Genomic DNA, 14,088 nt, shown 5'->3' with positions numbered 1-14,088 from the left:
AATAATCTGGCTCTGGATTAACCATCCCCCAATCAGAGACCTCAAAGAGGTCATTGTGCTGGCCTATCAAAAAGAGAGAGGGGAGAGATTTTGGCGATGGTTTTCGACTGCAGCTTGCAGGCCTGTTCTCTGTCTGAATAGTTATTTCACACTGTTTATTTAGATGCAGTGATGTTTTGTGATTTATCTGACATCAGAGCCACCACAATGTTCCTTCGCCTCTTCCATACCATTCCCACCCTAGTCATCAACTCCCACCGTGGAAATTGCTTTGACACTGCTGGACTCTGTTCAATAAAAATCAGTACTCAGAGATTTACGGACGAGAACAATGCATCAACAAAAGAATTGCCATGAGAATGTGTTGGAGAATTGATTGATACAATCAATATGATAAATGAATGTTTACTTTGTGAAACAAAAATAGACTTACCTGGATATCAATCAAATACTTCCCTTGACCTCAGTCAGGTGAGCTGTGACCTGTGACTTCAGATGAGCTGAGATGAGCATTACAAATCAATCACACACACACACACACACCCAAACAAATTAATGTACACACTTAAACACACACACACACACACACACACACTAAAGACACAGCTTAAATACAGCTCTTTCTGCCTAATCATTCAGCCAAGACGCAAGTTGGGTGCTGAGAGGATTGGCACCCTACTCAGCCTCTGTGGTTGAGCAATGTGAAATCTATGGTAGGTCTAACCACATGCCCCAGACAATACCACAGATAAGACCTAGCAAATATTCTACCTTACCTTCCTCAACCTTACATTGATCAACTCCGCTTATGCACAATCAAAACGAGAAAAGCAAATTAATTATTCAGCAAGCTATTGCACATAGGTCCTAATACCAAGTGGACATCCATTCATGTAACTCAGACTTGCACTAGTCTCCCATAAATCTTCAGTTCATGTGCAGATCTTAAAACCCATAAACAGTACATGTGTAATACAAAACCATGCACTGTTCTGTTTTGGAGTGAATTTAGCTGTGTTTCTGTTCTCATATGTCCTCTTGTCCCATGTTTGAGGTTAAGATGCAGTGGGTGGTTCAGACAGACTCACCTTGGGCCACTTGGGGTTGAGTAGACGGGCCTTGACAGCGTCGTCCAGGGCAGCCTGGTAGCATCCCAGTTTGTGAAAGGCTGCTGAGCGGTTGCTGTAGAGGATGCAGTTCTGTGGGTCGGCTCGCAGGGCGTCACCATAGAGACTCAAGGCAGCCTGGAAGTCACCGCGTTGGCACGCCTCGTTGCTCTGCTGAACTCTCTCCATGAACTCTGCCTTGCTGAGGCCACATCGGCCCCCTTCCTCTTCACCCACAAGCCGTGCCGCACTGCCAAATGTCCGGGAGCCGAAGATCGAAAACTGGAGATAGAGGGCAATGAGGTGAAGAAGTTCCATAATTAGGCAGGTCAAAAGGACTGCAAAGTGAAATCATTAAATACAATTTAAAGATGGAGATGAGAGCAGAAATGTTTTCTGCTTTTACAAATTCTTTGGGGTTTAATTTAAACACTAAGAGAGAGCTTGTCCTATCATTGATTCAGCAAATTTCAAAGCCATGTTGGCAGACCGGCAGAACCCCCTGACTCATGAAATAAACAAAGACAATACCTTCAGGCAGTAGTTCACAATAAAACAACTAAAGACTTAGAATTACTCCAGTAACATTGCAGATCCCAAAAATACAGCTTTGTTTCTTTCAAACTATTTAGGAAGTCTTAGAAAATGACTGGTTTTGAAATGTTGTGTCAGCTGACCAGAGATGCTTTGTTAAGTACATTATTCAATGAAAAAACTCTAGATTGTCAATCTGATGGAGCCGCTTCCACAATACCTCATTCATACCACACCTCCTCCAGCTGAATTCTGGGATAGGACAGAGCAGCAGTCATCATGCCTGGTAATTACTTCCAGAGGGTGAGAGAGTGAAAGGGGAAGATAGGAGAGGAAGGATAGACGTTGGCTATGACTGAACTACATTCAACATCACACTATTGTGGAAAGTATTAACTGAACAACAATCAACATCACACTATTGTTGAAAGTGTGGTTTTGTCATTCCTCACTTTGCATCCTTCTGCAAAATGTTAATCACGATAAATACAGCATCAGTTAGAGCAGTAAAAATGCATGAAGCTCCGATCTGGACAACCTGTACGCTAACTACCGTCCTCTGTTAAATGTCCTCCTTCTGAGTGTTACAACTGGAGTGAAAGCATGTTGTAGTAGGATAAATGATGGGATTGGGGTAAATTTAGGCTAAGTGGGAGTGTGCATACAGTAGCTGGTGCAGCCACCCACTGGTAAGAGCTGTTTATGATCTAAGAATGCACATCAACCAATGGTAAATAACAGACCGGGGCCTAGTGTGTTTTGGGGGCTGTTTTGTTGCTGTTCAGTGCATGTGTTTGTCATTGCATTTGTGTTGTGAGCTTGTGCATGTAAGCTTTTCTCTGGGTGTCTGAAGGGGGTGGAACACTGGAAGCAGAGTCCATTTTAAACACTTACCCATCATCATCTGAGACAATTTTGCCTGTTTGTTATCAAAATTAATATACTGATAATATACCATTGGCCGTCATTGTATTCTTATTAACCACTTTCAACACAATCTAAATTTGCTAATGGATGTGTGATTGAAGGTCCCCTCTATGATCTAGACTAGGGTACGTTCTGGTCTCTGGCCCAACACATCCTGGGGTATCTGTGTAGGCACTGCACTGGACAGGAAGGGTGGAGAGTGAGGGAGAGAGTGCTGTGATAATGAGAGCCTAGACAACTAGGGGTCCCTACAGACCAGCTGGATAAAACTCCCTAACATGTCTTTCCCAAAGGACTGCAGAACAGAATGAAGGAACACATATAGGCTACACTCACACTAGTGGACCACCAGACAGGGGCTGTTCAGAAAGCTATTCAGATATTGAACTCATGGTGAGTAAGACGGACACCTCCACCAGAGTACCAGTGTGGTAGTTTATGCCTTCACACCAAAATGAAAACATGTCAAAAGCCAACGATAACATGATCTGCAACAAATTGAGGGCATGAAAACTGGAGGGAATATGAATCGTTAATGCATCAATCTAAAAATCTAACTGAATTTTGAGGTGCTTAGCAAATTCCTTAGCCATGAAATGTTGCATGTGGTTCACCAGGACTCTGTATTTACATAGCAATATCATTGACATATATACATACAGTGAGGCTACACAGTGTTATGCTACTGTAAATATATACATCTATTATTATTGTTACAACTGTCTGAACTTCAGTTTTTCAAAGACTTCTAAATCAACTCACAATAACTGTGCAAAAATTTAAACACAATGTCAAAAAGTAGTCGTTTTAACAATGTTTCCCTGCACCTTTTCACCATTGTAATAACTTAGTAGTAACAATGTTTCCCTGCACCTTTTCACCATTGTAATTATTTAGTAACAATGTTTCCCTGCACCTTTTCACCATTGTAATAACTTAGTAACAATGTTTCCCTGCATTGTTTGAGTTTGAGTTTATTTTATTTTTACAGGGACAGTGCACATAATGTCTCGAAATTTGATTTTCAGCATTAATAGCGTCATCCAGAATGTTGTTCGGGACCATTGTGAGCATTGACCCTGCATCCTTTTGGTTATAAACTGACTCTGTCGACTCATTTCATCTGTAGCCTAAGCATGAAATATATTTGCAGTGACCGTATTCAGTCGACAGTGCAATAGTAAATGTGATAGCTATTTGACAACTATTCACTAACAAAATGTACCAATATGGTATATCTTTGTAAGTCATGTGACTTTCTAGCAGTTTTTGTGCTCTGTACCTTTTCCTTAAAAGTTGCTTGCTTCTCCATCCTGTGTGTTTGTAGGCTACTTGTCTTCTGCAGCAGGCTTCTATGATCCCATGATAAAAGTCACTAAATACAATGCCAGTGTATTCTTCAATGCGTCTTCCAATTGTTTCCGAAGGTTGTCGGGTAGTCGAAAAACTGTAAAAATATTACGTCAATAGTATTTTTTGGAGTTCTATAGAAACTTTTCTCAAGGATAGTGCGCCATGTTGTCAAAACTTTTTTATTTTTTTCCTTGCCTTTTCCCCTGTTGCCATAGCGGATTTCTGTGCTGCAGACGTATCTCGTGACATCAGAGGGGCGTTAGCCTACATTTTCATTATTCCCTACACCTGTGTTTTTATTGGTTTAATTGTGGTATTTATTATAATCCAAACAAATTGATCTTGAAATTCATATAAAGAGTCTTCAACACAGTGGAATGTCACTGCTTGCTTTTCTCCCGTGAGACCCTGATTGGAAATGCTCTTTGAGAGACAGATTATTTTCCATGGCCCCCAACGCTTGTCTTGAAGTGTGTTAACTTTTTCAATATCCCCATGCATGACAGACAGTTAGCACTGGCATAGCAAACACATATGGTCAGCCACGCAGATATCATGTGAACAATGTCATAAGCATAGCCGCGGGGACTAGGGGTGCTGAGGGTGCTGCAGCACTCCCTGAAAAATCAGAATTAAGAAAAAAAAAATAGGAAAATATTTTTTTTTCACAAAAATAGCCCACTGGTCCTTTACTAGTATTAGTTGACCAACATCTGTAGATCTGGCAAAAACCTTCTTTCAGTATCTTCACTTTGGCAAAAAGGTAGTGGTATAATTAACAACAGTATCTTGCAGGATTCAATAGTTGGAATTATAAGAGTTGTTGCCCTGTCATTTCTCTGAGATTGTCATTCTAATGGAATTCAGAAAGAACAAAACCCTGTCCTCAAAAATGTACATCAAAAGGTGCAAAGTTATGGGCAAAGACACAAAACATCCACATTAAATATTTGTATTGATCAAATAACATGGAAAACAACCACCTTTGTTGTGCAGTATTAATTTACCATCCTTACAAACCACTTAATGTAAATGTACATTACTGTATTGTACATAGGCTGGTCATCTAGGTTTGTACCCGTAGACTTTCCATCACCATGAAGAAAAACAATGCACAATACAGTAACTGAGTACATTGAGACATCAAGTGGTTTGTGATGATGTGATGTGAGGATGTGGCTCATTTGGTAGAGCATGGAACTTGCAATGCTAAGGTTGTGGGTTCGTGGGACCAGTGTGAAAATGTTTGCACTCACTACTGTAAGTTGCTCTGAATAAGAGTATCTACTAAAATGGAAAAGGAATTAATAGAACATTTCAGTTTTCCCATAGAAATACGTAGCATTTGCAAAGTATTTCAATAAATGTTCCACAAGTATTATCAGACTCTGGTAAATACTGGTAAACACTCAAATGCATTTAGTTTAAAAAATGTCACAGAAGTAGTGCACTGGGCCTTTACTAGTCCTGTATTAGCGGACCAAACTACTTCCCGTAGATATGGTAAAAAATCTTAAGAATTACAGGACAATAGCTTTAAAACTTGGTTTTAAACCAAGGAACCCAAGGAGCTCTCCAAATAGGTCAGGGACAAAGTTGTGGAGAAGTACAGATCAGGGTTGGGTTATGAAAAATATCTGAAACTTTGAACATCCCACGGAGCACCATTAAATCCATTATTAACATTTTTAAATAATATGGCACCACAACAAACCTGCCAAGACAGAGACGCCCACCAAAACTCACGGACCAGGCAAGGAGGGCATTAATCAGAGAGGCAACAAATAGACCAAAGATAACCCTGAAGGAGCTGAAAAGCTCCACAGCGGAGATTGGAGTATCTGTCCATAGGACCACTTTAAGCCGTACGCTCCACAGAGCTGGGTTTCACGAAAGAGTGGCCTGAAACAAATAAGCAAATATGTTTTGAATACCATCCCCACAATGAAGCATGGTGGTGGCAGCATCATGCTGTGGGGATGTTTTTCATCAGCAGGGACTGGGAAACTGGCCAGAATTGAAGGAATGATGGATGGTGATAAATACAGGGACATTTTGGAGGGAAGCCTGTTTCAGTCTTCCTGAGATTTGAGACTGGGAAGGAGGTTTACCTTCCAGCAGGACAATGACCGAAAGCATACTGCAAAAGCAACACTCGAGTGGTTTAATTAAGGGGAAACATTTAAATGTCTTGAAAAGCCCAGACCTCAATCCAATTGACAATTTGTGGTATGACTCCGCTGTACATCAGCGGAACACATCCAACATGAAAGAGCTGGAGCAGTTTTGCTTTAAAGAATGGGCAAAAATCCCAGTGGCTAGATGTGCCAAGCGTATAGAGACACACCCCAAGAGACTTGCAGCTGTAATTACTGCAAAAGGTGGCTCTACAAAGTATTGACTTTAGGGGGGTGAATAGTAAATCACATTCAAGTTTTCTGTTTTTTTGTCTCATTTCTTGTTTGTTTCACAATAAAAAATATTTTGCAACTTCAAAGTGGTAGGCATGTTGCGTAAATCAAATGATACAAACCCCCCCAAAATCCATTTTAATTCCAGGTTGTAAGGCAAGAAAATAGGAAAAATGCCAATGGGGGTGAATACTTTTGCAAGCCACTGTATGTTACGAATTACAATTTTCACAATATGTTACAAATTTGGAATATCGGTGATATTTGTTGTGGCTAATGTTAGCTATGGGGGCTAAAGTTATCTAGGCTAGTGGTTAGGGGAAGGGTTGGCTAACACGCTAAGTAGTTGTGTCACGTCCTGACCTTAGTTCCTTTTGTATGTTTCTATTTTAGGTTGGGGTGGGCATTCAATGTTTTTGTTCTATGTTTGGTATTCCTATGTGTTTGGCCTGGTATGGTTCCCAATCAGAGGCAGCTGTCAATCGTTGTCTCTGATTGAGAACCATGCTTAGGTAGCCTGTTTTCCCACTCTTGTTTGTGGGTGGTTGTTTTCTGTATGTCACCTTGCAGAACTGTTTCGTTTCTTCCATTCACTTCGTTATTTTGTTTTTGTGTGTTCAGTTAATAAATTAACATGGACACTTACAACGCTGCGCATTGGTCCGATATTTCATACTTGTCGTCAGACGACGAAGAGATCCGTTACAAGTTGCTAATAGGCAAAAATTATAAATTTATCTGTGATGTGTTTGAGTTGCTACACTTAGGAAAAAAAGGTGCTATCTAGAACCTTAAAAGGTTATTTGGCTGTCCCCACAAGAGAATCATTTGAAGAACCATTGTTGGTTCCAGATAGAACCGTTTTGGGTTCCATGTGGAACCCTTTCCACAGAGGGTTCTATATGGAACCCAAAATGGTTCTACCTGGAACCAAAAAGAGTTTTACCTGAAACCAAAAAGGGTTATCCTATAGGGACAGCCGAATAACCCTTTTGGAAACAGACATTTGCGTTATACACCCACCCATCCTCCCCAACCAACCTACCTCTTTCATGTTTGGCTTAAAGGTACTACATGTAACAATTCAACAACGAACCGTCTCTTGTTGTCAAATTTACATTGACTGGGGCCAGCAAATCTCTTGTCAAATTGACTGGTCCGTTGTTGAATTGACAAAAATAATCAGAATCACCTTTATTTGCCAAGTACATTTACACATACCCGGAATTTGCCTCAGTGAGAAGATGCTGTCAGCAATACACAATATACGAACACATCATACAGAAAGTACAATATTGGAACAGTCTGTAATACCAACATGTTTCAAGCAGACAACCACAGTCCCTGTGCCTAAGAACACTAAGGTAACCTGCCTAAATGACTACCGACTGTAGCACTCACGTCTGTAGCCATGAAGTGCTTTGAAAGGCTGGTCATGGCTCACGTCAACACCATTATCCCAGAAACCCTAGACCCACTCCAATTTGCATACCGCACCAACAGATCCACAGATGATGCAATCTCTATTGCACTCAACACTGCCTTTTCCCACCTGGACAAAAGGAACACCTATGTGAGAATGCTATTCATTGACTACAGCTCAGTGTTCAACACCATAGTGCCATCAAAGCTCATCAATAAGCTAAGGACCCTGGGACTAAACACCTCCCTCTGCAACTGGATCCTGGACTTCCAGACGGGCCGCCCCCAGGTGGTAAGGGTAGGGAACAACACATCCGCCACGCTGATTCTCAATACGGGGGCCCATCAGGGGTGCATGCTCAGTCCCCTCCTGTACCTCCTGTTCACTCATGACTGCATGGTCAGGCACGACTCCAACACCATCATCAAGTTTGCCGATGACACAACAGTGGTAGGCCTGATCACCGACAATGATGAGACAGCCTATAGGGAGGAGGTCAGAGACCTGGCCGTGTGATGCCAGGACAACATCCTCTCCCTCAACGGGATCAAGACAAAGGAGATGATTGTGGACTACAGGAAAAGGAGGACTGAGCACGCCCCTGTCGTGACTTTGGCTATGCCGGATTAAGTGATATGACATGCTATTCTATAAAATAATTTCTCCGTAATTAATATCACCTGATTGAGCTAATCATGTAAATGTAATTAACTAGAGAGTCGGGCACCACAAAATAATATTATAGAGCTGTTATCTTCAGAATAAACTCTTAAAGACCTAGTAATATTTTACATCAATGGCGGAGATCTTTGTGGGCTATACTCAGCCTTGTCTCAGGATGGTAAGTTGGTGGTTGAAGATATCCCTCTAGTGGTGTGGGGGCTGTGCTTTGGCAAAGTGGGTGGGGTTATATCCTTCCTGTTTGGCCCTGTCCGGGGGTGTCCTCAGATGGGGCCACAGTGTCTCCTGACTACTCCTGCCTCAGCCGCCAGTATTTATGCTGCAGTAGTTTATGTGTCGGAGGGCTAGGGTCAGTTTGTTATATCTGGAGTACTTCTCCTGTCCTATTCGGTGTCCTGTGTGAATTTAAGTGTGCTCTCTTTCTCTCTTTCTTTCTCTCTCTCGGAGGACCTGAGCCCTAGGACCATGCCTCAGGACTACCTGACATGATGACTCCTTGCTGTCCCCAGTCCACCTGGCCGTGCTGCTGCTCCAGTTTCAACTGTTCTGCCTTATTATTGGACCATACTGGTCATTTATGAACATTTGATAATCTCCACCTGGCACAGCCAGAAGAGGACTGGCCACCCCACATAGCCTGGTTCCTCTCTAGGTTTCTTCCTAGGTTTTGGCCTTTCTAGGGAGTTTTTCCTAGCCACAGTGCTTCTACACCTGCATTGCTTGCTGTTTGGGGTTTTAGGCTGGGTTTCTGTACAGCACTTTGAGATATCAGCTGATGTACGAAGGGCTATATAAATAAATTTGATTTGATTTGATCAATAGCAGTCAATATTAATCGTCATCTTAATTCAGTCTCATCTGAAAGTTGTAAATTCTTAGTTATCTGCACGAACCCTGGCTAACAAGTTGAATCAGCAATACAAAATTGGGTTTAATTATTTATTTACTAAATACCTAACTAATCACACAGAATTACACATATTAAAATCATAACTTGATTACACATTACGTCATAAAGGAAAACGTCCCTAGCGGGCGGAACAGATATGACAGCTTGTTACACAAAAGAAAAGGGGCTGTGTTTGAGTGAAAGAGCGGGAAGACTGAGGAACAAAGGGAAGAAGCTGTGCTATCGTAAATACAGTATCTTATGCATTCTAAATTACCGCCCATTTGGAAAAGGAAAATGCAATAAATATTTACTCTGTGCTGCTGTCAGGACCTGGTTACGAACTCGGGTCTCCGGTGTGAGAAACAGTCACTTAGCAAACTGAGCCACTAATAGTCAGTAGAACCCAGAAGATGAGGCAGACACAGCAGTACTTGAGATGGTGTTTTAATAAAGTAAAAAGGAAGGTTCTTCAGGCAAAAATATAAATCCACAACATCAAAAGTAATTCCAAGAGAAAAAGGTAATCCTGTAAGTCAAAAGGTAAATCCACAAGGTGGTAGATACAGCAGGGAAAATGTCTCAAAAGATAATAAAAATTAAATAAACGAGAACAAAAACAGAGTACCACAAGAGAGTCCAACTGGAGTAACAAATGTTCACAGCACCGCTGGGGCTGGGTGCTAACATTCAAACACAGTGCAAAGAACTGAGGAAAACTAAGGGTTTAAATACATTCAAGGGAAACGAGGCACAGGTGCAATTAATAACTGGAAACAAGGGAAAACAAAAGGGTCAAAAAAGCACAATGTGGCATCTAGTGGCCAAAACTGGAACAACCCTGGCCAAATCCTGACAGCTGCGCTTTGGTAGGTTGGTGGTAGATGAAAGGCCGTGTTGCCCAACCGAGTCCTTTGAAGAATGTCTCTGGTGGTCAATTGGATACGTTGTAGTAACGTTGTTGTGTGATAGACGGGATACTCTGTCTGTTCCTTCCTAACCCCCGTTTGCATCTGCTGTTGCTAACTCAACGGCTAGGAGGTACTTCTGTAGTGAATAGGAGTTCAAAGTTCATACCATTCGCAAACAAAGCTCACGCTGATGTTGGCTTCATTCTGTAGTTATTATATGAACCAATCTGACATAGGACCGTTGTCCTCACATCTTCGGAACAGGAGGTTATATTGTCGTCAAAGGCTAAAATAGGAAGGGAGAGGAGGGCGTGTTTGAAAAGTTTTATAGCCCATGTCCCTTCACAGGGGCGGGCCACTGAATGAGCAGGCCCTATCTTATGAAAACCCAAATCTCACATTTTAGAAGCTAAAATCACATTTCACACGAATATTTTCATATTCAAACATTTAAATTGAACAACAATTCCATGTGAATCCGATAATTCTGATGTGTAGACTTTCCACTGTAGATTTTATGTCATCTTATCATTGATGAGAATGTCTCAGATGACAACCGAACTGACATCATATTCATTAAGTACCACCGCATATGTTCCCTTGGTCGGATTACCAGAATATAGTTAATTTCCCCCCACCTTCTGATGTTCCCAGAATCTCTATGTTAACCAAGGGTTTTGCAAATGTAACCTCAGTAGGGTAGAGAGAGAAAAAAGGGGGGAAGAGGTATTTATGACTGTCATAAACCTACCCCCAGGCCAACGTCATGACACCCCCATTCTCATCGACGGGGCTGTGATGAAACAGGTTTAGAGCTTCAAGTTCCTTGGTGTCCATATCACCAACAAACTATCATGGTCCAAACACACTAAGACAGTTATGAAGAGGGTATGACAAAGCCTATTCCCCCTCGGGAGACTGAAAAGATTTGGCATGGGTCCTCAGATCCTCAAAAGGTTCTTCAGCTGGACCATTGAGACCGTCCTGACTGATTGCATCACTGCCTGGTATGGCAACTGCTCGGCCACCGACCGCAAGGCTCTACAGAGGGTATTGCGTACGGCCCAGTACATCACTGGGGCCAAACTTCCTGTCATCCAGGACCTCTATATCAGGCGGTGACAGAGGAAGACCCTAAAAATTGTCAAAGACTCCAGCCATGCTTGTCATAGACTGTTCTCTCTGCTACCGTACGGCAAGCGGTACCGGAGCGCCAAGTCAAGGTCCAAAAGGCTTCTTAGCAGCCTCAAGCCAGAAGACCCCTGAACAGCTAATCAAAGGGCTACCCAGACCCCTATTTTACGCTGCTACTCTCTGTTTATAATCTATGCATAGTCACTTTAACTCTACCTACATGTACATATTACCTCAATTACCTCATCTAACCAGTGCCCCCGCACATTGACTCTGTACCGGTACCCATTGCATATAGCCTTGCTTGTTATTTTACTGCTGCTGTTGAATTATTTGTTACTTTTATTTTCTATTTTTTACTCATCTATTTTTTACTTTTAAAAAAGTATTTCTTAACTTCTTAAAGAATTGTTGGTTAAGGGCTTGTAAGTAAGCATTTTACTGTAATCAGCGCGTGTGTGACAAATAAAACTTGATTTGATTTTAAACATAAAACCCAAAACTCTGGAGTATAGGCAGATTACAGTGGGAATATATACAATTTACAAAGGGGATATATCTTTATAAGCAGCTGGAGGTATGCTGCTGTGGTGAATATGTACAGTGTTGTGTGGCGGTTCACATAGTGCAAACGCAGTATAGTGCAGATTTGTATTAGAGGTCAAGAGATTTGCTGGCCTCAGTCAATTTGACAACAAGAGCCGGACAGTCTTTTGATGACCAATAAGAAGGCTGTGGCATTACAATACAATTTTGTGTGGGCCCAATAACATAACTCCAATAACTCTCTCTAATGTCAATATGCCTTGTCTAATGCTGTCTTGGCTAGTTATTATTGTTTTATTTCAAGGAAAAGCCTTCAGTCCCGCTCAAAATGCCTTAGACAGCTCTTTCGTCCCACCCAACACACATGCGTAGACTTCACCTGGCTTAACTAGTCCCTCTAGAGACGAAACCTCTCTCAACGTCACTCAACACCTAGGTTTACCTCCACTGTACTCACATCCTACCATACCCTTCTCTGTACATTATGCCCTGAATCTATTCTACCACGGCCAGAAATCGGCTCCTTTAATTCTCTGTCCCCAACGCACTAGACGACCAGTTCTTAAAGCCTTTAGCCGTACCCTTATCCAACTCCTCCTCTGTTCCTCTGGTGATTTAGAGGTTAACCCAGGCCCTGTAGCCCCCAGTTCCACTCCTATTCCCCAGGCACTCTCATTTGTTGACTTCTGTAACCGTAAAAGCCTTGGTTTCATGCATGTTAACATTAGAAGCCTACTCCCTAAGTTTGTTTTACTCACTGCTTTAGCACAATCTGCCAACCCGGATGTCTTAGCCGTGTCTGAATCCTGGCTTAGAAAAACCACCAAAAACCCTGAAATCTCCATCCCTAACTATAACATTTTTCCGCCAAGATAGAACTGCCAAAGGGGGCGGTGTTGCAATCTACTGCAAAGATAGCCTGCAGAGTTCTGTCTTACTATCCAGGTCTGTACCCAAACAATTCCAGCTTCTACTTCTAAAAATTCACCTTTCCAGAAACAAGTCTCTCACTGTTGCCACCAGCTGTGCCCTCGACACCATATGTGAATTGATTGTCCCCCATCTATCATCTTTTTTTGTTTGTGTTTTTTTTGTGGAATTTTTACCCCCTTTTTCTCCCCAATTTCGTGGTATCCAATTGTTTTAGTAGCTACTATCTGGTCTCATCGCTACAACTCCCAACTCCCAACCCGGCCATCCTACAATCTAAGCCCTCAATCACACATAAATGATCAATGAACCTACCAGGTACAACCCCAAATCAGTAAACACGGGCACCCTCATAGATATCATACTAACTAACTCGCCCTCCAAATACACCTCTGCTGTTTTCAATCTAGATCTCAGCGATCACTGCCTCATTGCCTGCATCCGTAATGGGTCTGCGACCAAACGACCACCCCTCATCACTGTCAAACACTCCCTAAAACACTTCTGCGAGCAGGCCTTTCTAATTGACCTGGCCGGTGTATCCTGGAATGACATTGACCTCCCGTCAGTAGAGGATGCCTGGTTATTCTTTAAAAGTGCCTTCCTCACCATCTTAAATAAGCATGGCCCATTCAAAAAAGAAGAACTAGGAATAGATATAGTCCTTGGTCCACTTCAGACCTGACTGCCCTTGACCAGCACAAAAACATCATGTGGCGTTCTGCATTATCATCGAATAGCCCCCGTGATATGCAACTTTTCAGGGAAGTTAGGAACAAATATACACAGGCAGTTAGGAAAGCTAAGGCTAGCTTTTTCAAACAGAAATTAGCATCCTGTAGCACAAACTCAAAAAATTTCTGGGACACTGTAAAGTCCATGGAGAATAAGAGCACCTCCTCACAGCTGTTCACTGTTCTGAGGCTAGGAAACACTGTTGCCACCGATAAATCCACTACAAGTGAGAATTTCAATAAGCATTTTTCTTCGGCTGGCCATGCTTTCCACCTGGCTACCCCTACCCCGGTCAACTGCACGGCAACCTCCACAGCAACCCGCCAAAGCCCCCACCATTTCTCCTTCACCCAAATCCAGATAGCTGATGTTCTGAAAGAGCTGCAAAATCTGGATCCCTACAAATCAGCCGGGCTAGACAATCTGGACCTTTCTATAATTATCTGCCAAAATTGTTGCAACCCCTATTACTAGCCTGTTCAACATCTCTTTCCTATCGTCTGAGATT

General features: G+C 42.2%; 1 protein-coding gene across 1 annotated transcript; it reads right to left on the bottom strand.

Annotated features, from left to right (window-relative positions):
- Positions 1-816: 816 nt before the first annotated feature.
- Positions 817-4,093, bottom strand: LOC116374826 (tetratricopeptide repeat protein 28-like). The gene is made up of 2 exons (XM_031830063.1): positions 3,850-4,093; positions 817-1,388 (listed from the first exon to the last, which is right to left on the bottom strand). Exons 1-2 carry the CDS (start codon positions 3,877-3,879, stop codon positions 1,056-1,058), a joined length of 363 nt encoding a protein of 120 aa, XP_031685923.1. The 5' UTR covers positions 3,880-4,093; the 3' UTR covers positions 817-1,055.
- Positions 4,094-14,088: the final 9,995 nt, after the last annotated feature.

This window comes from Oncorhynchus kisutch, linkage group LG8, assembly GCF_002021735.2.
Source record: "Oncorhynchus kisutch isolate 150728-3 linkage group LG8, Okis_V2, whole genome shotgun sequence".
Lineage (NCBI taxonomy): Eukaryota > Metazoa > Chordata > Actinopteri > Salmoniformes > Salmonidae > Oncorhynchus > Oncorhynchus kisutch.
This window is presented reverse-complemented; position numbering and strand designations above follow the sequence as displayed.

Coding starts and splice junctions, on each gene's coding strand:
- LOC116374826 (XM_031830063.1), bottom strand. CDS start 3,879: ATGGAGAAGCAAGCAACTTTTAAGGAAAAG. Junction 1,389..3,849: donor AAGCAACTTTTAAGGAAAAG/GTACAGAGCACA, acceptor CTCTATCTCCAG/TTTTCGATCTTCGGCTCCCG.